The following is a 25,138-nucleotide window of genomic DNA, read 5'->3' on the forward strand; positions in this document are numbered from 1 at the left end:
GGCCGCCGGTAGGCCCTTTGGAGCAGAGTTTTGTGTTCGCTACTGGTGACGGCAGCTGAAAGCCACCAAGACGTGTTGGGCCTGCCGTGTGACTGGGATTAATGGTAAAGTTAATTTCTTCAGAAGAAAACCGGGGACAATTCTGTTAAATAGCTATCAGCCCAATACTGAGATCCTATGCTTAACTTTTGAGGGCTCCGGTTGAGTGACGATGCTAAGCAACGCCCACAAGCTTTGCGTATGGTATTCTAATTCTCGGCTATTTCTTTGCACTTTTTGTGTCTCAAATAAATCTTGCCTTGTGTTGAACCTCTGCTTTTATTGTTGAGGTAAATTTTAATTAGTACTTCTCAAAGCTTGCTGTTAGTTGCTGGCGTGAGAATCCCAATTTGCGGCCACTTCGTTTTCTTTTTCGCTCTGTACGTTTTTGTGGAAAGTTTTCCTCGCGTAATTCTTGCACCCCCCAACTTTGCATTGATTTTCCGCCGGAAAACATGCGAGGATTATGCGAGCAAATACGGTACTTGTTGATTCTCATAACGCATGTTTGACTTGCACATTCAGGTACTTAAAGTAATCGAGACACACGCTATCACTGAACAACAAATGCTCTATTGATGAGCCTAATAATCACTAAAATAACTATATTTGAAGGAAAAATGTCATTAAGCCCCAACATACTGCGACAAGCGATCAGAAAATTTTACAAGAAGCCCTCCTGCGTTCATTATAAGTGAAAGTGGCAACTCTAGCCTGCACGTGTGCGTCCTAGCTCATCATAACTAGCACAGGCCAGGACAAAGAGATATGGAAGCTTTAGAAAAAAATACTATAGATGTCACACTCAGTACAACCGACATGGATGGCTTGCTACGAAAAATTCAACTAGTGGAAATGCTGTGAAAAGACCATAGCTCAGCATACACTCACTCATACTCATTTGCACGAGGCGAGTGTGAGTATGAGTGAGTGTTCATGAGTGTGAGTATGAGTATGAACGTGAGTGAGTACTCTGAGTGTGAGTAGAAGTGAGCAAGAACGTGAGTGAGTACTCCCAAGGTGAGTAGAAGTGAGAAAGAATGTGAGTGAGTATTCGTGAGTGTAAGTAGAAGTGAGTATGAACATGAGCGAGTACTCGTAAGTGTGAGTGGATGTGAGTGAGCACTCAGAGTATGAGTAGTCGTGAGTGTAAATGGGAGTAAGCCCACATGAGCGTGATCGAGTAGGGGTGCGTATGAACGTGAATGAGTACACATGGGTGTGAGTAGTCGTGAGCATGAATGTGAGTGATTACTTAGGAGTATGAGTAGTCGTGAGTTTAAACATGAGTGAGCACTCATTAAGTACAGTAGGTGAGAATATGAATGTCAGGTAGCATTCGTAAGTATGGGTAGATATCTGTAATTCTTAATTGGATTGGATAGACTTTTATTTTTTCGGATAAACTTTTATTTGTAATTCTTAATGACTAACTGTTATCTTGCCTTTACTCTACTACCCTTCCCAATGACATTTCTGCTTGATTTTGACTATGATGTCCTGAACCCTCGTTTGTTTGCTGATAAAACCCTGCCATCTTCTTGTCCCTATGGGTTACACCCATCATTTTCCTTACCATTGCTCACTGCATCCACCTCAACTTAAGTTGAACCCTCATTGTATCCTCCAGGTTTCTGCTCCGCATGTATATAAGTACAGGTAAGATGTAGCTGTTATATACCTTCCGCTTGAGGAATAGCGGCAATCTATCATTGATAATTTAAGAATGCTTGCTGAATATGCTTCACCCGTCTTAATCTTCCCGTTACTTCAATCTCATGGTTTGGCTCCGCAGGTACTACCTGTCGTAAACAGACGTACTATTTTGCAACTTCAAGTGCACTATTACCTATCTCAAAGCGCTGTTGGCCTGATCCCTCCAGGCCGGCGACGTCAACGACAGTACCAGCGATCAAAAACGGGGTAGATGGCCGACCGGTCTTCGAAAGATCGGTGGCAGTGTGAAAACACGGGCCTCGCCTGGTGATGCGGGGTGCTCAGAGTAGCGGGTACAAAGGACGAAGGGGTGCGTAACAAAAAGCAGTCGGGGCATGGAGGAAGGAAACAGCTTTCCTTCCTCCATGGGTTGGGAAGAGCGGCAACTAGAGGGTCGCGGAGGCAGGGTCGCCGTTTAACAATAAGAATGTATGGGCACCTCGCCGATGCCTGATCGGTGGTTGAAATTGGTTTCCAGGGAAGTCGGCAGACCGCTGACTCCGTTCGCTGTAACCGATCAGCGCCGCTCGGAGACGTTCGTTGTAAGTGCGATTTTGTGCCATTGAACCAATGTATATTTTCACGGTCACGAGGATATTGTTCGTTTTAAGCGAAAGTTCATTTTAAGTGAGGCCATTATATGTGGGCTCGACTGTTGTAGTACTACTACTACTACTACTACTACTACTACTACTACTACTACTACTACTACTACTACTACTACCCCTTTTGCTTGCGTTCGTCTTCTCATCGTTCCTGCATCGTGCCTTTGCCAACCCTGACAACGCTTAGCTTGTGTTTGGTGCGCCGTCTCTGACCGCAGTTTCAGCGGAGCAAGGTCATGTATCAGGGTCACGTTAATGATTGATGTCAGCTTCTCCAAAAGTACGAGTACTGACTGATCTATCCCACACAAACAGGTAATACACAACAGAGAACGCCGAAACGACACAACATCAATGGCGTACGTGCACGAGTAGGCTGGGGCATGTCATGCGCGCATGACCTTGCTTACGCATGTTGTTCCTTGTGCGTACGCATCATGAGATCCTCCAGCCCTGATACCGAAGAGAGCAGGGAAGGAATTAAGCTCCCGATACCTACATGGGGCGCGAGGCAAGGAATTCAAGTTGGCCTCTTCGCATCATGGTCTTGTGACTCGTAGCGAACCAATTTGAAAAATCACCATGGTAGAATGCTTTTCATTGGGCATGCAAGAACTTCTAGTGTCGAAGTAAAACTTATTGTGTCACCTAAACAGGGACGCCTAAAGAGTAAATTACAAACAAAACAAAAGCCGCGTGCACATCACATTTTTACCCGAAGGCACTGTAGCAGATGGGTTACAATGTCAAGGAAAACACGCCTTCATTGACACAACACACTTTGTTCTCTCTTTAAGCCAATTCATTCAATCATGAAACTAACAAAATGAATTAATATAAACATTAAATCTGATACAACATTCTAGAATCCTAATTACCATTGCACGAAAAGCACTGTTTAAGTACATTCATTTTCGAATCAAATTTTGCAATGAAATGCTTGACATCGGGGGTTTAACTGCAGTTTAATTCGGCACGATAATAGCAATACCGATCCTAGTTCATTTTTCATGTTGTTACAGCTGTCATTTTTGAGTAGTGGCTTAGGACAAACCTTGAAGCCCTGTTCTGTATTTTTCATGTTTGTCACTTGAAGACGTATGACAAGGGACCTCATACCGAACATGCGTATCCAAGCATACGGTGAATGTATGCTAAATACACCGTTGATTGTAAACATGCCGGCACCTGTCTCAGGCTTCGCTGCATAAATTAGATTTGGCGGCCTTCACCGGCACTGAATCAACATGAGCATTCCAGGAGTGGCCCTCCATGGTTTTTAATTCATTCTCCACCTACCCATGGCTGCACAGAAAAACCTGCTGTTTATTTCCCACTGCAACACCAAGGATTTCAAGGCGGTTCTTCAGTTCTTTCAGGACAATGAACAGGACAATGGACAGCTGAAGGCGGTCGCCGCGTCCTCACCCATACACGTCACTTTTATTTTCTCACGCCATCTTTAATTCTCTCTTCTCCTTCCCCTGCAGATGCTGAGACGTGCACTGAGATGCTCCTCCTCCCATCACTCGCAGCATGTCAGCTTTGTCTTCTTTGAACCTTATAGTGTTTGGAAATATCAATGTTGCCTTTTTTACATGAATAACGGTTTCACACCACGCTCAAAAACAAAATTTGGGCTTGAATAGCGCTCATATAGGGGCTCATTTAGAAAATAGGCATTTGTAGGCACTTACAGGCATTCAGGCACAAACACCAAAAATAGGCATTTGTAGGCACTATAAAAACATCATAAAAGCCCTTCTTAACCTCTAATTCATGCTCATATATCAAAATGACTCGATAGGAATGCAAGGAACAAAATAGGCATTTACCTATAATCCGGTCTCTAATCATGACTGTGCGTAGGCGAAAGTATGAACGTCAATGAGTGACTGTATGAGTAGGCGTGAGTATGAGTGTGAGTGGATATGAGTGTGAACGTGAGTGAGTAATTACGAGTGTGAGTAGTCGTGAGTAAGGGCCAATGAGTGTGAGTAGGTGTGAGTATGAACGAGAGTGAGTATTCATGAGTGTGAGTAGTCGTGAGTATGAACGTGAGTGAGCACCTTTGAGCGTCATCAGACGTGATTATGAATGTGAGCGAGTGCCAAGGCTGAGAAAGTTGTAGTGAGTGAGTATGAGTAAACGGTCTCTCAAAGTGCCAACCTATGGAAAGGACGCACCAATGAGCGCCGCTAAAATGTTCTAGGCACCTGAACTTTACTACTGTTTAATGCTTATGAAACAAAAGCTTAAATTTTGTTTGCAATGTTGACAAGTTTGCAAATAGAGTGAGTGCACAAAAATCCAGTTCTTATAGGAGTTGGTGTACAACCACCAATACATATAAACATATTTGGATAAAGCTATCTGAAAGGGAAAAGCTAAAACTACAAATATCATAACAATCGTAAAGCAGCACAAAAATCAGTCACTTTATGAAAAGTTCAATTATCTTAAATTTTGCCCGAATCTTGGGTTTCAAAGACCTTCTTCGAAACTGTATTTTTGTGGCTCGGCAAAAGTCCAGCAAACTTCCCCTTTGGCTCAATATATACCATAACTACTGTTTTTTTCCCCCTTTCTTCAATCTTTCCTTGCTAAACAAGTCAGTTAGTTCAGCTAGAATGTTGGCCACAAAACAATGTAACCAAGCGGGCTTCAGAATATAAAGAAACACTCAGTAAAAGCCAAGAAATGCTTTGATTCAGCAGAGAAGGTGCTAAAAAGTCTGCAGATTTTTTATTATTTTGCCAAGTTGAGATGCTGCAATCAGGTAGACTGCACTGCAGTCACAACAAGAACAACCCATGCTTCAAACAATCATATCCAGCAGTTAATCATTTAATGGCCACTGAATTTTCGCCCACTGTTACACACTGGTACACGGGCTCATGTCATTGTAGAACGTGGACTAAATAATTACACACATAATCTATCAGTCTCAGAAAACTCAATCACCTGCATTCATACCCTCCTGCAGTAACATTTGCCCTAAATCAAAACAAATAAATGGTGAACTAATTCGTGTTGACATGATGATCATGTACGAGCTCAAAGAACTAATCATTTCATACAAATCCTGAGAGGCTTTCAAGCGCCTGATTAGTACCGTTGTCCTATAAAAATTACTTAAATAGTTAATTTTGAATAAGGCTTGCTGTTATAATAAAGTTCAACTGCACATTTTATGCATATTTCTGGAATGTTAAATTCTTTAAAATTTTTACACAATCACTTTACATCAGTAACTTTCAACAAGCCACAAAGTATGCAAAAACTAGCATAAACTCAAGTCTGCCATTTCAAGTCCCTCGATAATTGGCCCCCTCTTTGTCAAATATTTCTTGGTGCTCACTTGGAAGAAGACTCCAAAGCCGTCATGAAAGATAAGTTGACAGGCACCAGTTCGTTGTTCGGTTCAATGCGTCTGAATATGGCGACCAAAGGTGGCGCGCCATCTTTTGCTGGCCTAACAACCTGCATGCACAAACACAATACAAAAAAAATGTTTCGATTCACTTCAAATTTTTTTTTGTTCAGCTAAAAAGGACACTGCAATACTTCTTTTCAGGTCACAGTTTGCTTTGGACCCATTCACAGCATGTCCAAGAACAAAAGTAATCATGAAAACGAAACAAGAAAAACCCAAACAGTCCCATGCAAGTGCTGTAAAACCTCGTTAATTCAACGGCGGCCTGAACGGAGCTCCAGAGATGTGTTCTAGAAGACGCTGGGGTTGTCCGAGAGCGCAAAGGACGTGGGAATCAGGCAGCACGTCCACCACTTGTAAGATGGCATCCAGTACCCTCAAGACTCATCTTTATTGACTCGAGTATGTGCCCCACAACCTAAACTGGAGTGGTGATGAAGAGTATGTACAAATGAAAAGATGGAACGAGTAATGATGCTCACACTTATTTTTGCTGACAAGGTGACCCAATACTTTGATGCTCCTGCTGGCGAAGTGGCACTTTGTATTGAGCTGAAGCCCAGCGTTCGAAATGCACGTAAGAACTTCGTCCAAACGCTTAAAGTGCTGAGGAAAAGTAGAAGAATAAATTACGATGTCTTCCAAATAGCATAAGCAGGTTTTCCACTTTAGACCACGTAAGACAGTATCTATCATGCGCTCGAATGTTGCTGGAGCGTTGCATAAGCCAAAAGGCATGACGTTCAACTCGTAAAGCCCATCAGGCGTTGCAAACGCTGTTTTCTCCTTGTCTGCTTCGCGCATAGGTATTTGCCAATACCCGGATCGAAGGTCAAGGCTGGAGAAATATTCTGCGCCTTGTAAGGAGTCTAGGGCATCATCTATGCGTGGCAACGGATACACATCTTTTTTCGTTATCTTATTTAGCGCTCTGTAATCAACACAAAAGCGGACAGAGCCATCCTTTTTCCAGACCAACACCACAGGAGACGACCAAGAGCTGGATGAAGGTCGAATAATATCCCGTTTGAGCATGTCGGCGACGTTTTCCTCAATAATTTGCCGTTCCGCCGAAGAGGTATGGGCGACGGCGCACAATGGAGCTGCCTTCGGTTTCGATGCTGTGCTCTGCAACAGATGTGCGGCCCAAAACTTTGGAATGTACGTCGAACGAAAAGCTGTGCTTTTGGAGAAGGTCTAAGAGGTCTCTCTTTTGCTCAGTAGTGAGGTGAGGACTTATGGTAGCATTTAAAGCAGCAGTGGTTGCCTTGGTATCGGTTGTAGGAGACGAAGGCGGTGATTCTGCGTGAAGAGAAACCAGCGAAAAAGGCTCACTGTCAGCGAAGCAGCTCACAGCAGTGCCCTGGGGTAGCATCACTGGAGATGAAGTTGGGTTTAAGGGGAGACGCGGGTCGAAAAGTCGCGGTTTTCCGGAAAATTTTCGCTTTTTTTTTCCGGCTGTATTGGCATCCTTGGACTATAATCTATTACTTCTGAAAATATCAAGCTGAAATTCGCACGAGAAATTATCAAAAAATGCTTCCAAGTGGGCAGCAGTGACGCGAGAAATGCGCGAAAGTCGCGAAAAACGGCGAAGTTCGCGTCGTCCTGTCGCGAAAACGACGCGTTGGCCGCCATTTGCAATCGTGCACGCATGCTGCGAAGGCCGTATCCTTCATAATCCACTAGTAGCCAGTCTCGTGCCTTCACGCAGAATAAACAAAAAACGAGAAAAACAGCGCGTACGTCACGCGTTTTGAATATCGCGGCACACAGCGCGAGGCCGCCATTGGACGGCGGTGCGCTCCACGCTCTTCCCCCTCCTATCTCTCCGGCAAAAGAGCGAAGCCTCGGACGTCGCTATCGAGTTTTTCTGCGTTTCCCTGCATTTTTGCGTCATGGCAAGCCCGAAGAAGTGCAGTTCAGATAATCGAAAGTTCAGAACTCGCCACAAGTATCGAGGGAAACGGCGTCGGACGCTTCGCAAAGCGACAGCGAACGACGATGTCGCCCCCGACCAACGCCCCGACGCTCCGACTTCGGATAGGCCTAACACCGTCACCGAACCCTGCGACAGTGGTTGTGAAATAGCCGCTGCCGTGGAATTCGTCAGTGCATCCCAACGGAAGATTGGATTCTTCGAGAGTGAACGTAGACCGGTAGATGCTGCTACTGCGAACATGCTGCTTTGCGAAATCGATGCGCTGACGGCACTTGTGGCGGGTGCGCAATGCCCAACCTGCCGCGAACGGAAGCTCGGCGTGCGAGAGGCAGCTGGAAAGCGCAAAGGACTTTCGGCATTTCTCGAACTGTGCTGTCAAAATTCTGATTGCCCTGAATCTGCACTTTCGTTCACGCACACGTCGAGACGTACTGCTTCGGCCGGGGACCAAGGAACGAGCGCTCGTTTTGACAGCGGCAGCTCGCGTGACAGCTTTGCTGTAAACGTGAAGGCAGTTCTGGCAGCACGCGCTATAGGCGCAGGCCACGACCAACTTTTACGATTTTGTGCGATTCTCGGTCTTCCGAGCCCGATGCATCACAAGACATTCAACGGCATTTGCAAGAAGCTCCATGGTGCGGCGATGACGGCAGTGAGCAAAAACTTGCACCAGGCACGAAACATCACGAAGGACGCAGTCGGCGGCAGAGATGTGCCAGTCATGTTTGATGGCACCTGGCAGAAAAGAGGTAATAAAAGCCACAATGGAGTGGACACAGTCGTGTCGCTGGACACGGGGCTCTGCCTCGATTTTGAAGTTCTTTCGAACTACTGCCATGCTTGCAGTATACACAGGGACCTTGGGGAGGATGAAGAGATATGGCGAGCTTTTCATCTTCCAGTTTGCCAAAAAAACACTGACTGCTCATCCCATGCAATGGAACCTGCGGCAGCTGTCAATATATGGCTCAAGGTCCTCTGTCAATATATGGCAGAGGACCTTGTCTTATGAAACTCCACTGCGATTCACCAGCTTCCTAAGTGATGGTGACAGCAAGGCCTACACTGCAGTCTGCGAGGCAAATGTATACTGTGACACCCCCATTGACAAAGAAGAGTGCACGAACCACGTTGCAAAGCGCTTGGGAACTGCCCTACGGAAATTGGCAACGCCACTGCCACGAGGCGAAAAACTGAAAGATGCGACAATAATAAAACTACAAACATATTACAAGATCGCCATCACGAGCAACAAGGACAGTGTCCGAAATATGTACACTGCCATATGGGCATCGTATTTTCATTGCTGCTCCAGTGATGGTGCCAGTAGCCACAACTTTTGCCCCGCGGGACCAAATTCGTGGTGCAAGCACAAGCGTGCAGAAGCACTGGGGGAGCCTGCACCACGCCACACCCCACAGTTGACGAAGGCTCAAGGATTGGCAATTATGCCTATCTACAAGCGCCTTACAGACGAGAAACTCCTTATTCGGTGCCTTCATGGTAAGACACAGAATGCAGCCGAATCGCTGAACAGCAAGATATGGCTGCTATGTCCAAAAACAAAGTTCGCCTCCAGAACAAATGTGGAGACAGCCACCGCTCTTGCTGTACTCTGGTACAACAAAGGCCACAGGGGCTTTGAAGAAGTGCTCGAAGGCATTAGAATTCTCCCCTCACAAGGTCTGGCCACACATGGTGACCACTGTGACGTCATGCGCATCAGGAAGATGAACCTGAAGCAAACTGCAGAAGCGAGGGCACACCGTCGCAACACAGCGAAGACAGCTCGTGTTGAGGACACTGACCGCAAGAGCCGTGAAGGACCAAGCTATGGTGCAGGGGACTTCTAGACACTTGCGGTGCATTCAAGGCAAGGTACTTTCCATTGTGCTCTAATTTGATGCAAAAAGAATGATTTCCTAATAAATGCCAACTTTGCGAACTTTCAAACTTGTTTTTCTCATTTTACTTTTCTCTGACAGTTTCACGTTTTCCGGGCAGCCTTTTAGAAACTTATATTCATTGTATAGTAACGAAACTTGGCACACATATTCTTCAACACATGCAGAATGCAAATATCTACTCTAAATTGCAATGCCTACCAGCATTAGTTGTGAAAATATTAGCCTATTGTTTCAAGGGAGATTGAAAATAATAAGTCATTCAATACAATTTTTTTTCTTGGTTCCAATATTTCTGTGACATATCTATATAGATATTTGCACTTTTCAATCTACCAAGAGTCAAATAAGATCAGACACAGTGCTTTTACTGAAAGTTTAGTACATAAAAGAGTGCCCGCAAAAAATGTAACTTTTTGCTATTGTTTATGGCATAACTCAATAATTATAGCAGCTACACAAAAAATGATTGCATATTTGAAATCTGCATGAAAAACTATACTAATAACAAACTTTTCAAGTCTCTATTACTAGAAATAAAAAAAAAAACTTTTTCGAGGAGCGTCTTCCCTTAAGGCGGTGACCAATGCCTTACCGTCGTTAAACCGCACAAGGCCAGGTACAATGGTAAGCCCCGCAGGTTTGGAAGGAACTGATGGACCAATGAACATGTCACCGTTAACTATAGTATCCGAAACGATCGTGAGAATTCGTTCATCTCCTGGCGAAATGAAACAATCCGCGGCAGCAACGAAACGGAAGCTGTATGGATCGACATCAGATGAACTCTCAGTAGCCGACGTATGAATTACTTGCTGACGACATGATATGAAAGCCGATGCCGAAGAAAGGAAGTCCCATCCTAAAATGACTGTGTGAGTGCACAAAGAAAGTACAAGAAACTGAATGTGGTGAAGGATGCCATCTATGAAAACGCGGACTGTACAAACACTTGAAGGCTGAATAGGAACTCCATCTGCGCAACGAAGGGGAGGGCCATCGTATGGCGTCCTAATTTTTTTCAAGCTGGACAACAATGTCCTGCAGCGCTATACTTACAATGCGGATGGGCATCAGTGGGTGCCAGTACTTCCCCGTTCACTGCGAAAACAAGTTCTCAAAGCACTCCACGACAATCCATCAGCTGGACACTTGGGATTTCAGAAGACCTACAACCCCGTTAGGAGCCGTTTCTTCTGGCCTGGTCTTTCTACCTTTGTGGCTAATTATGTCGCTTCTTGTGCACTGTGTCAACGCCGGAAACGACCAACTTCTGCTCCTGCTGGATTATTACAACCCATTCCATGTCCCGATACACCTTTTGTGGTTGTCGGAATAGACCTCGTCAAACCACTTCTCGTAACGCCAGCGGGCCATCGCTGGAACGTCACAGCCGTCGACCACCTCACACGATACGCGGAGACCGCTCCTCTACGCACTAGCTCCGCCTCAGACGTTGCCGCCTTCTTTTTAGAAGCCATTGTGTTGCGTCATGGTGCACCTCGCACGTTGAGTGACCGGGGCAAGGCCTTCATGTCGACAATTCTTGACGAAATTCTAAAAACTTGTGGCACAGTTCATAAGACCACATCCGCTTACCACCCGCAGACAAATGGCCTGACAGAGCGATTCCACCGACCTCTAATCGACATGATATCCATGTACATCGGACCGAACCACGATAACTGGGACAAAATCTTGCCGTTCGTAACATCTGCACACAACACCGCTGCTCAACGAACCACCGAGTATTCACCTTTTTTCCTCGTCTATGGTCGTGCGCCAACATTCACTATTGACGCCTCTTTCTTCAATGTAACGACAAAAACGTCGACGACTACGCCAGAAAATTTCGTCTGCAGGCTCGCTGACGCACGGCAACGTGCTCAACTAAACACGGAGGCCAGTCAACTAGACCGCAAGCAACGATATGACAGCTTTCGTCGAGATGTCACCTTCCGTACTGGAGATGAAGCACTGCTTTGGACGCCTGTTCGTACACCCGGATTGTGTGAAAAGTTTCAGTCACGCTTTCTCGGACCTTACGTTGTTAGTGAACGAACATCTCCTGTCAATTACCTTCTCACTCCCGTCGAGGGTTCCTCGGACCGTCGTTACCGTGCATCCGAGATAGTTCACGTTTCATGCCTTAAACCTTTTGTTCGCCGTTCCTTTCCCGCCTAAGTCTCGGCCGGGCCGGCCGATCAAGTGCGCAAGGAAAATAAGTGTGAGCATCATTACTCGTTCCATCTTTTCATTTGTACATACACATCATCACCACTCCAGTTTAGGTTGTGAGGCACATACTCGAGTCAATAAAGAAGAGTATTGAGGGTACTGGATGCCATCTTACAATATATATATATATATATATTGTTTTTTGTGAAGGTTGACCACGCACCACAATTAAACAAGTTCAAGGTTGTCAACTTCACAGAAAGTCGGAAGAAAAATTGGAAGCTACACTCTGGACTGATGCCGTGAGCCAAACGCAAGCGAAAATTCAGCACAATCCCACACCTTGAACAGCAGGTCGAGGTCCGCAGGAATCGCATTTCTCAGAAGAGATGTCATTTTTGGAGTCCAATTACCAGGTGCAACATCTGCTAGACGACAGATGATGGCCTGCAGTACAACAGAAACATTCAAGCAACAAGCACCAACTAATTTAAAGATACCTTATTCTTTCTCACAGATATACTAACAAACACACATATTACCATATTTATTCAAATATAGGTCGATCATTTTTTTCTGAAGATGTTCATAACCAGCAATGGACCTCTAATTACGACCAAAGAATCTCTACCTATATTCATGATTAAACCAACCAAAAGCGTCGAGCTTATGGTTTTCAACTACTGCGCTTGCTGTCCAAGCAGTTCCTGCTGCATGCGCACATTACATACCATAAAATCTGAAATAAAGACCCCCTCCTTTCCTACTCCCAAAGCAATTGAGAAAAAAACGTTATTGATGCAATAACGATGTACCGCTTTTTGAAAGCCCCTGCAAAATGTTGCCGCTCCACCATGCTTATGATTAAATCCCCGATCTCCCTAGGTATAGGCCGTGATGTCCCTAGCCCGCTAGCCATGCGTCAGTACTGCTTTCCGGCTCACAGCCACACCGGCACTGGCCTGAGGCCTCGCTGTGGCCTCGCTGCCTCATGTTTTGTTCGTTGTATGATCGGCGTGATGGGGTGACGGTTCATATTTGCTTCAAGCGCTGTACCGAGCTGCAGAAATTATGCGCCTTTTTGTAACCACCACCACTATTTGCTTGTGTGCGATTGCGACGATGTTACGTCGGCAGAGCTACACAGGTGACTACAAGTGCCAAGTGATACTTTTTCCCAAGGACTCGAGCAATTGTGCCACGCAGTGCAAGTTCTGTGTAAATTAGAAGTTGATTAAGAATTGGAGAAAGCAGCAGGACGATCTGTTTGCGTGCAACAAATGACGACGTGCTTTTAACGACCGAGAAATCGGCAGAGATGGCAGTGAGGACCACATTGTTTGGGAAGCCGCGGATGCTTGTGAAGATTCCGATAACGACAACATTTTGCACATTTCACACGATGACGGCACCGGTAGCGATAGCCCACTAAGCAACGTAAATAAAGGTGTGGTACATTTCAATTTTTCTATTTCTAAATTTAAAAAAAAACATGGGTCAAACTATATTTGTGCTCGACCTATTTTCGAGTAAATATGGTAGAGTAACTTCTGCTCTAGAATGAATCTGCCCCTCTGGGCACTGGCTAAAGAGTGAAGATGAAAAACTGCCTTAAAGACATACTCCAAGAACAACTAGATATAAAAGCAATTAATTTGCTTCCTATTCAATTGAAACTGTTCTTAAGACGTTTATTGACGGGCACTCGGCGACAATGCATGACAGCCACAGTCAAGGTGGGGACCGACTCTTTGCACAAGCTGCTCTTGTTTTCTGAAGAGGCCAACCCACTAGAAGGCACTGGAGAGGGCGACCCACTGTATATTTCGAAGATTTTGCTCCGCTGTATTGACTCAGGTACAACATTGAGTTATCTATTTCTCAGTGCCCGCGAACAGCTCTAGGCCTTAGTAAAAGTGCACTTCTGTTACAGAAAGAACAAAGAAAGGAAACACATAAAATCAAAAGAAGCATTTGATAAAGAGATGCAGCAAAAAACAAAAAAAGAAAACTGAAGAAAAAAAATTTTTAAAAAGAATACACAAGCAAGAAATGGTAATTTAACACAAAGTATGTGGTTGTGTTATAATACGTTTTACTAGGGCACTAGGAAACAGCAAGAGCCTTGCCCAAATTCCCCAAGCAAATGTTACAAAAGGAAAATTGTATAAGAGTGCTGGTAGAAACATTATTTTAGCATTAACAGGGGTGCAACAGCCAAAATACAATTTGGAGCAATTTTCGGAGCAGAAAAATGTTAATTTTGGAGCACTCAAATCAAAATTTGAAGCAGGTTATGGGGAAAAAGCATGCATTTTTTATCATAAAATACCAAATTTGAAGCAGTATAAAAAAAAGGCTTACATTTAGAAAAAAAGTATGTATAAACCATTCAACTTCATATAAATTGTGAAGTGCGAACATGAGCAGTGCTATTTCAATATAAGTAGCATTTTGAACAACCCCACTCAGCAAACAATTATACAGTCTATATTAGCATTTGCTGCACCTGTCACATCATTTGGCAGATTCTGAGAATTTAAATATAGATGTGCAAAGCTCGCAACCATGAAATTCGGGAGATTCGTAAAACTAAAAAGTAGGGGTGACGAAAAAAAATGGCGTACAATATAGTTTTTTTTTTTTAAGGAAGCGGAAATGTCATATACTGCTCCAAATCATTGCCAGTAGCTTATTTAGACGTCAGTGACTATACTGGTACTCTGAATTATGTGGAATACAAACACATGAGTAACTGAACAAAATGTGCAGCATCCCGTGACTAGCACTAACAACCCCTTCCAAATCTTAATACGCTTTTCTGCACGGCACCCGCGTACTGAAACGAAGGTAGCTTAAACAGCATTTTCTGCACAGGTTCGAACCAAAGCTAAGACAGTTTCTTACCGCTACCCCCCCCCCCCCCTCCCAAGTCCCACCTCTTTACTTTTTTCACCAGAGGGTTGGGTGCCGCTTCGGCTCCCTCGCAAGGCGCGTTTGACCAGGTAAAGTAACAACAGCACATGCCCGTTGGTCCGGCGATGGTACCAGATGTCTATCGCCAAGACCGTGATGATTATCACAGATTAACATCGATTATCACTGACAGATGTGTTAACAAGGGGTGAAATGACTAACAGTAACATCACAATCGTGTAATTTTTTTTAAGTACAGGTTCTGCACAACAACAACAGCAAATGGGAGATGCATGCACGGCCACACACCTGATGTGGGTAGCTAACAAAGCCTTCCCCAAAGACATCCAGGTCATAAAGGTCAGACGCACACACCAGCATCTCCTTGCCAGTGTCTACAAGCCTCACAGAAACCTTTTGGAAAACAGGATGTTTTGAGAAAAGCAAAAACAAAGAAAATGTAACATCATGATGCAGCACTGCTCGCTGTTTATACGAGGAAGAAAGTTCCTCATGAGAAAAACATCTCAGATATCGCACACAGGGCAATGAGTCATTCATGAACCTCTTCCTCAGGTACAATAACAGAGTGGTAAAAGTGCTTCCAGTGTTTATTAAATACAAATGAATGCCAGAATGAATACTTAGTAAGGCCCTACTAATAGCAGGCTCCTACAACTAAATCAAATTTTATTGAGCAGGATAACATTTTTTCATAAAATTTATATCTTACGAATTTCACCGAGGCAAAACACGCAATACTATTACAGTAGAACCCACTCATAACGACCTATCAGTTATAATGACCATATTTCAGTGTACTTATGATTTTCCCATGCCACTTACTCTCTGAAACTGCATCCACATACTATAGCAAACAGTTTTGAAAGCCTCTTACTTTTAAAACGAACACTTCTGGCACTGTCGCAGTATAAGTATGGTGCAAACGAAATGAAATAAAAAAAAGGTGGAACAGGCTTTTCCAAGAAGCAGCACACAAAAGGACACAAACACGCACATATAAAATAATGCAAACTTATGCGCAGTGTTAGCAGCATTTTAAATTCAGCGTGTTTACGTCCTTTTGAGCACTGCTTCTCCGAACATCACTGCTCACCAACTAGCCCATCAGTGTATACAGTGGAACATTGATTATACGTCGCCCGGTTTTGCAACGACCCACATTTTACGACCAATCTGTTCGGTCCCGGCAAAATCCCCACAGAAGTAATGTATTAAAAATCTTGATTATGCGATGCAGTTTTAGACCGGCCCTGCATCTTACACGATGACTTTTATATTCTATCCGAAAGCAAAAAGCAGCTTTACTAGAATCAAATGTCGTCAAATATTCAGGAGTGCAATATTTGAACTTGCGTACCCCTAGGTTGATGATGGAAAAAGCAGAGAGACAGGATGACGTCTTGGAATGAAAAATTTATTCTCCTGGAAGATCATGCGCTTCTACATAAGCCTCGATTGCATGCGTACACATCCAGGGTTTTTACGTAGTCAAAATCTATCCACATAGAGCAATTTCAGCCGGCTGAAAAGCCGATAATTTCACGTTTTTGGTCCATGAAAACTTTTTTTGGTTAACATACAGCTGATCTCCTTCATTTTTCACACTTGCAGCCACAGGTTTGCGCACGCATAAGGTCACGATGCAGCTGTTTACACCGTGCAAAATTACTTCCGCTTGACGTCAACAATCACAATAAAGGTGGGACATCACTAGTTGCCCTTCACAAGCTAACGAATCACAACGCGCACAGATCAGTCACTCATGAAGACATTCTACGCAAACACGTGGTCCGTCGCCATTATGTAACAGCGATGACACTGTGTGTGTGACTTTTCTGCAGAGAGCCTGTGAGCAACACAGTTTCGGTTTCATCTTCACGTGCAGGCAATTTTCGGACTTTGTTTATCGGTAGAAATATGCGTGTTGTATATGATTTTTTTTTAATAAAGATTCGCTCGCACCTCTTCTAACTGAGTAATGCTGCGATTAGCTGCCACTGGCAAGAAAATAATTTAATCTACCTTTCTTGAAGGGGCACAAGGTCGTTTCATGGCTTATTTAGGCAGTTTGTTTGTACAAGACTGAGTGTCACTGCCTATAATCTCAGTTTTTCGATTATACGAAGCTCTGATTATATGACGGTTTTGCGTGGGTCATACAATCGAGGTACCACTGTAATAAATAAAAGTGGCATTTGAAAGCATGCGAGAAGCATGCAATTGTGCACCATCTGCAATTCACTTGCGATAAAAATATTGTAGATCGCAGCAAGCACTGCACGCAGACTTCAGATGCTACAAGCGAGGTCGCACACTTTCGTAAAAGGCAGCATGGAGACTCACTTTCGCACAGCAAGCTTATTCGATGCCATTTCCAGCATCTACAACTGCCACGATTAACAGAACAATGCCCGTGAATGCAAGAGTCCATAAATGCAGAAAACTTTTTCTCACATAAAAGTTCACTGCAACGCTCAAGTCACCGATACCCAAATGTGGTGTAATAGCTCTTCTGCCTTTCAGTAACGACAGACACTGGTCAATGATAACGACTTCTGTGTGGTTGGGACTGCACTTTGCGACGGCGGAAAAAGCGCGTCATGCTGCGTTGACAAGTTCACCACTGCAGTGTCGTGCATGGCCAGTGAGATAAAAAAAACAGTGAGAGTTCATTATGAAAGTGGTTTAATTCACCCGTGAGCGCACAATTAGCATTGCTTAACACACGATGCGATGAGGCCTAACCTGTCACTGGGGGAGTTATTAGCACTGATTAAAAAAAATGTAAGCAGAAAAAAAAAACGGTTTGGTGGCTTAGCGCATCCTTTTAAAGGGTAGTTCATATACAAAGAAATACAGTATAATGACCACTTGACGTGGCACTTTCGAGTTCGTTTTACAAACGGGTTCTACTATAGGAGACATGCTGCGAGTGGGCCAATTTCAGACCATTTCGGTTTCTTTCAGGCACAGCTAAATACAGGTAAGCAAGCATTTTTGCATTTCGCTACTTTCCCTATAAAGCCCCACCAACGCTGGGAATTGAACTTGTGCCACTGCACTCAGCAGCACAGTAGCATAGGCGTTAAGCTACTGAGGCGGGTACTGCATAGCTGTGTGAAACGTGACGTGCTGTTTACCTTGTCGCCCTTTGTGCGTGCAACAGAGAGGAGAAGGGCACGACAGAAAGTGGCCGTGTGTTCCTGTCTGCAGGCATACAGCTTTGACTGGCAAAGCGTCGCTGCAGGCTTGTGGTTATTTTGCTGCGTGTGAACAGAAAAAAAGGAGTCACTGTTAAGCTACCTGGTTTTGGTGACATCAAGTGATTTGTAACATATTTATGGTGGTATGGCCAAAGAGACTTGCTCATTTCATTACCACCATAGTTCGTATCATAGCGATAAATCTCTCTCTCTCTTCCTGGTGCAGTCAACAACCTGCTGGGTGGCTACAAGAATGTGCTACTTATACTGTGCTCACACTGAAACTGAGACAAGTAGGATACAACAACAATTTGTATTGATTTAAGGAGCAAACTGAAATTACAAATTTCTATTTGCCATACAAGTTTCGAAACAGTTAAAGTACCAGACTCTCTTCTCAGTGACTACGCTCAAATCATTTACCACACACGATAGGAAAGGTACATTTTCACAGTGCAGATTAAAATTATTGCTTTCGCTGCCAAAGGTTCTCATTCATCACAAGATCACCCCAAGGCCATGGCCAATACCAGCTTAATTTTGGCAACAGCAGGACTTAACACCGTCAAGTCACACTAAATGACAAACTGCGTGGGTGTAATACTGTATTTACTCGCGTAATGAATGCACTTGCATAATAAACTCACCACCACTTCAGTTGTCAAAATTTGGATTTTTTTTTTTTTTTGCGTAATAAATGCACCCCCTACATTCATTCGCTGCAATACCACTAACCGACGCCTGGTGTCTCCTTACCCGTTGGATCCCTTCTGTTTTTTATTATTCTCCCTCCCCTTCACCCTCCCCCCTTCACCCCCTCCCTCCTCCCTTCACCCTTTCCCTCCTGCCGTATTGTCTTTCTATCTGTGCTCAGCACATCCTCGCCGTCTTTTTTATCTGTGCCCCACAGCGGGGTTCACGAACAGTGCGGTGTAGAGACCTCGCAGCTGATAAGCACACAGCAAGCGAAGGTCACAAAACTGCCCGCGTCAATTGAAGTTCACTTTCCTGCAAATACGAAACTTGAAGGCCCAATGACGTGCAAGCGATTTTTGAGCGTCGACAGAATTTGCTGTCGCGAAAGGTCATTCGTCGCTATCGCATCGCAGGTTTTTGGAAAACCAGAAAAAGACGCTTGTCGCACAAAAAAGATCGTGACGATTTCTGCAACATGGCAGCACTCCCAATTCTCGCTTTTCTTGTTCTCCGCACACACAGTAACTTCTCATGTGAAAGCGAGTCGGTGGCCGCATTTTGTCGTTCATCTTGTTATTAACAGTTTGTTTTCATGCTTCAGGAGTAGCTTGCTGCAATGTTGGTTACTTGCTACAACATGAACGGCGTCATCGCGGTCATCTTGCTAGGTTGCCGCGAAGTTGGCAAAGTGTGTCGCAGTGTCGTAATGCACACTTTTGGGTGCCCCTTGAGATCACAGCAGATACCACTGATGCAGTTAAACGATTGCAAGAAAATATAGCCACAAAATGCTTTTATGGCGTGCGCAGGCAACACGAAGACAGCTTGCAGAGGATAGCACCATCAGCCACTCAAAATGAGTGAAGTGCAACAGAGAAGCTCTTTCCAAACAGTGTACGCGTATGTCAATCGCGAAAGGCTAAGCAATCCAACTTTTTTTTCTGCATTACTGCATTTTTTACTAATCCCGAAAAGGTTTTTTAAAATTTGGCCCCAAGATAAACGCACCCCCAAATTTGCTCCGACTTTTTAAAAAAGAAAGTGCGTTCATTACGCGAGTGAATACGGTAATTCATCATGACGCTGCTGGTCTGGTCAGAAATTAAGAAATTGAACAAAATTTATTTTATGTCGAACAGCCCTACAATAGCCAATGCTATTCTGAGCTTCTATAACCCCACGCAGTGTTGAATACCATCTACAGCATACCTACATCACCGTCAGCTACGATCAGTTCACAGCTTCCGTGAAACATCTCGCCACGCATGAGAGCAAAGCCCACATGCGGCAATGCTCGCCCATAAGTCTCGCTCAAGAATCGCTTTTACACCGATTGGAACAGAACTCGACCTAAGAGAATAAAAGAGCGTAGTTGAAATCCTCAACCTGTATATAATGCATAGCACACAGAATAAAGAAGCACTAAAGCTTGAGACTGCAAGCAAAAGTAGCCACAAGTGCCTTCATCATTTCAGTCGGTTTGCCATCAACACCAGACTCCTGTCAACCAGTCTCCTTTTTTCATGCAGCCCTCACCTTTATGTGATTGCCAATAACGTGCATGAACTGATTCACGTAGTTGAGGCCGGGCCCCCGGGGCTGCACATATAGATTTCCTTCCAGGTCGATGTGACTGAGCAGCACTCGGGTGATCTGTTCAGGCCCTGGCAGTGTTGGAGTCTGAAGACGATTCAGCAGCAGAGCATTGAGATTCACATCCTCAGCAGTTGTCGTATCGTAGAATGTCGCTATTACGTCAGGTTGCCTGTCAGCAGGAAAAAACGCCGCAGCATGATTGTGCAAGCCTCACCTACACCAATGACAATCACTAACACCAATGACAATCACTAACTTTAACTTCAGTTGATAGGAGCATGCTGGTGAAAAAAAAAGAATGGAGACGAACTAGGCTATAGTGCCAGTATAGTTCCTTCCAAAAAAAAAAATGTTTTCAACAATATAGTTGGCTGCTGACCCATTTTACGTAAATGCAGCCCCTGGCATGCCAAGGGTCATGCAAATGAACAATTCTTCAGAGTTTTCAGCCAACCTAACTCTTCTGGCTAAGGTTTTGGAGCCAGTTTCAAGGCCTTCCTTCGCACAGTGGTGTAGTCAATACGAATGAGCAACGCAACCTACACCCAATGCTGAAACTATTTTTACTTTTAAATAAATTGTGTCATTCCTGTATGTTACACAAGGTGTCTGTCGTAAATGGAGTACCGTGTTCTCTATTTCTAATCAGCTCTATTTCAATGTAGGCACACTGGTCTTACTTATACCCAAATGTCTGTTACATTAGTGCTTCTATTGAAGGCATTCAACTGTGTTGAAGTAGCCTAGCACACACCTAAGACAAACAGGTAGCGCGTATTTGTGCCGTGTTCATTTTTTTTATTTACAGATATCCTTGGCTCACATGTATGATACCGTATATACTCGTGTAAGGGCCGCCCTCGTGTAAGGGCCGCACCCCAACTTTGAAAGCGGATATTTCGAAAAAAAAAAAAAACGAAAGTTCAAAATGTCCCGCCAGAAAAGTGTAGTTAGTTCATTTACAGCCAGATGGCGCTGCACGCTTTTCCGCTTTTATTCTACTTCCGCCGACGCGCCGACCACGCTGTTGACAGCGCGCCGCCATATTTGCCTTGTGCGGCCTCTTTGTTGGCATCGTTCCTAGCATCGTGTCGATACGTTGGCAGCGCGACTTCAGATCGGTGTCGTCGGTGTCACTTTGTTGGTTGTAGTGAACCCTGCAGAAGCCAGCGCACGTGACGGACGATGGGCCGGCATCTGAGATCATTCACTGCAGCATTTAAGCTGCAAGTGATTGACTATGCCGAGGAGCACGGGAAGCGGGAAGCTGGACGAAAGTACGACGTCGATGAGAAGCGCGTGCGTTACTGGATGAATCAGAAAGATGCCCTCGCCGCTACTAACAGGAGCCGAAAGGCGTTTCGCGGGAAAAAGTGCAAGTACCCGCAACTCGAAAGCGAGCTCGTCAACTACGTCGTCGACACACGAAGGGACGGCTACGCCGTATCGACTGACATGATACGCGTCAAAGCCCTCAGCATCGCTCGCCACATGGAAATACCCCCGGCACAATTCAAGGCAAGTCGGGGCTGGGCTACGCGGTTTATGAACCGTAACCAGCTTTCTATTCGGCGCCGAACGACGATTTGCCAAAAACTGCCGCGCGAGTACGAAGACCACGTCATTAAGTTTCATCGCTTCGTGAATGCTCTCAGGAGGGAGCATGAATACGACCTGTCCCAAATTGGGAATGCGGACCAGACACCTGTGTGGTTCGATGCACCGGAAAGCACCACAGTGGATTTAAAAGGTGCGAAAAGTGTGTCTGTGCGCACGACTGGTGCAGAACGCCAAAGGTGCACTGTGATGTTGTGCATCACGGCAGGAGGCTTCCGCCGTACGTCGTATTTAAAAGGAAGACTCTCCCAAAAGAGAAGTTCCCTCAGGGAATCGTCGTACGTGCGCAAGAGAAGGGCTGGATGTCCGAGGAACTGGTCGTTGACTGGATTAAGACCGTCTGGGCAAACAGACCTGGAGGGCTGTTACAACGGAAAGCCCTCCTTGTTTTGGACAGCTTTAGGGGCCACTTGACCGACCGCGTCAAGAACCGAGTTGCCGCAACTCGTACGGACTTGGCCGTCATTCCCGGTGGCCTGACGAGTGTGCTGCAGCCGCTCGACGTATGCGTCAACAGACCATTCAAAGTGGAATTTCGCCGATGTTACTCTGAATGGATGGCTGGAGGCGTCCACGAGAAGACCCCTACAGGACGGCTGAAGCGGGCGTCGCTCCAACAGGTGTGTGAATGGATTTTGAATGCGTGGCGTGCCATGTCAGTAGAAGTAGTTGCTAAAAGCTTCAAGGTAACGGGAATTTCGAACTCCATGAACGGCACCGAAGATGACCGTCTCTGGGAAGACGCGGACGCCGAGGCGAGCTCCTCCGAGAACGAGGACAGCGAAATGGAATCCGAATAAAAACATTTCTGGCATGTCATTTGTGACTCTTGCACTCTGCTACTGTTGCATAAACAGTACAGACCTTTGGCCTGTACTGCCTGTACTAAATCGGCCTGATTCGTGTAAGGGCCGCACCTAGCAAAATTTTCGAAAAAAAAGTGCGGCCCTTACACGAGTATATACGGTAGTACACAAATACAAACAGACAATAAGGGTGTCTTGGATAGCTTGGCAGAGTTAAACGCAGAGGACTCGATAATTCAAACTAAACTTTCTGATTAGCCTGCTATGTTTTTCATGCATTTTAAAGCTGCCAAACTCGAATGCCTTTACCATGGCACATGTCATTGATAACATGCAGGAGCTAGAGTGATAAATTACCAGTAGAAACAGCAAATGAACCCAAAGTACTTCCAAAGGGTCTTTACAAACATCTGCAAAGGGTTATTCAATAGTGCTTTACCATGGACTTGATTCAAATATTGAAAGCATCACAAGTCAACTTAGACTGGCTCGAATTATCACTTTTTCTGAAAATGATATTTGTCACAGGGCACGCTCAACTCATCATCAGGTATATTTAAATCGTTCCCACCGAAAAAATGAGCTGCAGCCCCCCAGTTGTTTCCTTAATGTGTCAAACATGCTTTAGCCATGTTGACCCGACTTCATCACTGAAAACAATGCACAGCGTAATTGCATTAATGTGTCTGCTACTGCACTGCAACAGCCCACCATAAGTTCATTTAAAAGGAAAAAAAATAAAAAGGATTCTCACCTCGCCATAACTTGAGCAATCAGACACTTTCCAACAAGAAATTCATTCAAAAGCATGTTTGCCTCCTCGCTATCAGCAAAGTGGCCCAACTGGTCCAACCGGCAGTGAACAACCTGAAAGGGCCACAACCAATCACTACATATAAGCAGCCAGCCACACACATAGATGCGAATATGCAGATAATATGGGGGGTTTTCTGTCCCAAAACCACGATATCCTCGTAGTGAAAGACTCCGGAAAGTTCGATTATCTGGTGGTGTTCTTTAACGTGCACTGACATCGCATTTGTACACGGGCTTCCAACACTTCACCTCCATCAGAATACGACAGTTACGGCCTGAAGAGAACCTGCGACGTTCGGGTTACCAGCCGAGCACCCTAACCACTGCACCACCCTGCGGATGCAAATATGCAAGTCTTGATTGTACGTCTTGATTGTTCTTCCCGAAGTACATTTCTTGCGCAAGTCCCAATTCTTGACAAAAAAAAAATCTTCATGGTGCTACAGCTCTAGACAGGAGAACAATATGTTGAGGCATGGCCACTATAGCATTTCACACACCTTCTTTGGCCATGGCCCACCGAGCCAGAACATTTAGGAGGTGCAACTCCACCCCTTGAGGCGACCAGATAACGTCGCATTGCTGGGGAGTCGCTTCACGGTGGCGCCCATCTTACAGCAGAAAAAGGAATTGCAGCCGCATTGGTTTCCGAAAGAACCAGTCGCACGTGTTGCTCGCATTCCATCGCAGGCACCGAACATGAATGTGTAGTGCATTTGGCTGTGTTTCTTGTTCCACATTTTCTTTCCAAGACTTGTGCCTACTGATGAATGTTTCAACAAAATACCTGTGTTACATCTTAGGCTAGCAAATGCTTAAGAATAGCTTAATGTGCACTAATTGATTGATTTGTGGGGTTTAACGTCCCAAAACCACTATATGATTATGAGAGACGCCGTAGTGGAGGGCTCCGGAAATTTTGACTACCCGGGGTTCTTTAACGTGCGCCCAAATCTGAGCACACGGGCCTACAACATTTCCGCCTCCATCGGAAATGCAGCCGCCGCAGCCGGGAATCGAACCCGCGACTTGCGGGTCAGCAGCCGAGTACCTTAGCCACTAGACCACCGTTAATGTGCACTAAAGTGTCATCACAGCGCTCTAGCAGACGCCGACCTCATGTTACATCAGGCTCTTTCTGAGAAAATTCACACACACAATTGATTGATATGTGGGGTTTAACGTCCCAAAACCACCATAAGATTATGAGAGACGCCGTAGTGGAGGGCTCCGGAAATTTCGACCACCTGTGGTTCTTTAACGTGCACCAAAATCTGAGCACACGGGCCTACACCATTTCTGCCTCCATCGGAAATGCAGCCGCCGCAGCCGGGATTTGAACCCGCGACCTGCGGGTCAGCAGCCGAGGACCTTAGCCACTAGACCACCGCAGCGGGGCTTCACACACACACACAAATAGTAACGTGCCCGCTGAAGCAAATGCCGCAGTAGTTTGCTACTGCGGCATTTGCTTCTACCAAACGCTGCTCAAAAGAATGCACACACAGGTGCACATGTGGGCTCGGCCGCACACGATCACTAGCGTTTCCTTTTATTTATTTTTTTCCCAGTTGCAGCTTTGTCACACAAGGCACTGCTGACTGAAATGCCTCCATTAGAGCTTGTAATTTTCGTATTTCATGT

The 25,138-nt window shown here is 45.0% G+C and overlaps 1 protein-coding gene across 1 annotated transcript in view; it reads right to left on the minus strand.

The window, feature by feature from the left end:
- Positions 1–25,138, minus strand: part of LOC119169549 (tudor domain-containing protein 7) — a 92,342-nt gene that overhangs the window by 23,933 nt on the left and 43,271 nt on the right. The window contains exons 14-19 of the mRNA XM_075876542.1: positions 23,433–23,545; positions 20,196–20,424; positions 17,901–18,023; positions 15,046–15,150; positions 12,163–12,267; positions 5,722–5,843 (exon numbers count right to left, since the gene is read on the minus strand). Of these exons, the coding sequence (XP_075732657.1) occupies positions 5,722–5,843; positions 12,163–12,267; positions 15,046–15,150; positions 17,901–18,023; positions 20,196–20,424; positions 23,433–23,545 (797 nt within the window). The remainder of the gene's footprint in view (positions 1–5,721; positions 5,844–12,162; positions 12,268–15,045; positions 15,151–17,900; positions 18,024–20,195; positions 20,425–23,432; positions 23,546–25,138) is intronic.

This window comes from Rhipicephalus microplus, chromosome 2 (assembly GCF_043290135.1).
Source record: "Rhipicephalus microplus isolate Deutch F79 chromosome 2, USDA_Rmic, whole genome shotgun sequence".
Lineage (NCBI taxonomy): Eukaryota > Metazoa > Arthropoda > Arachnida > Ixodida > Ixodidae > Rhipicephalus > Rhipicephalus microplus.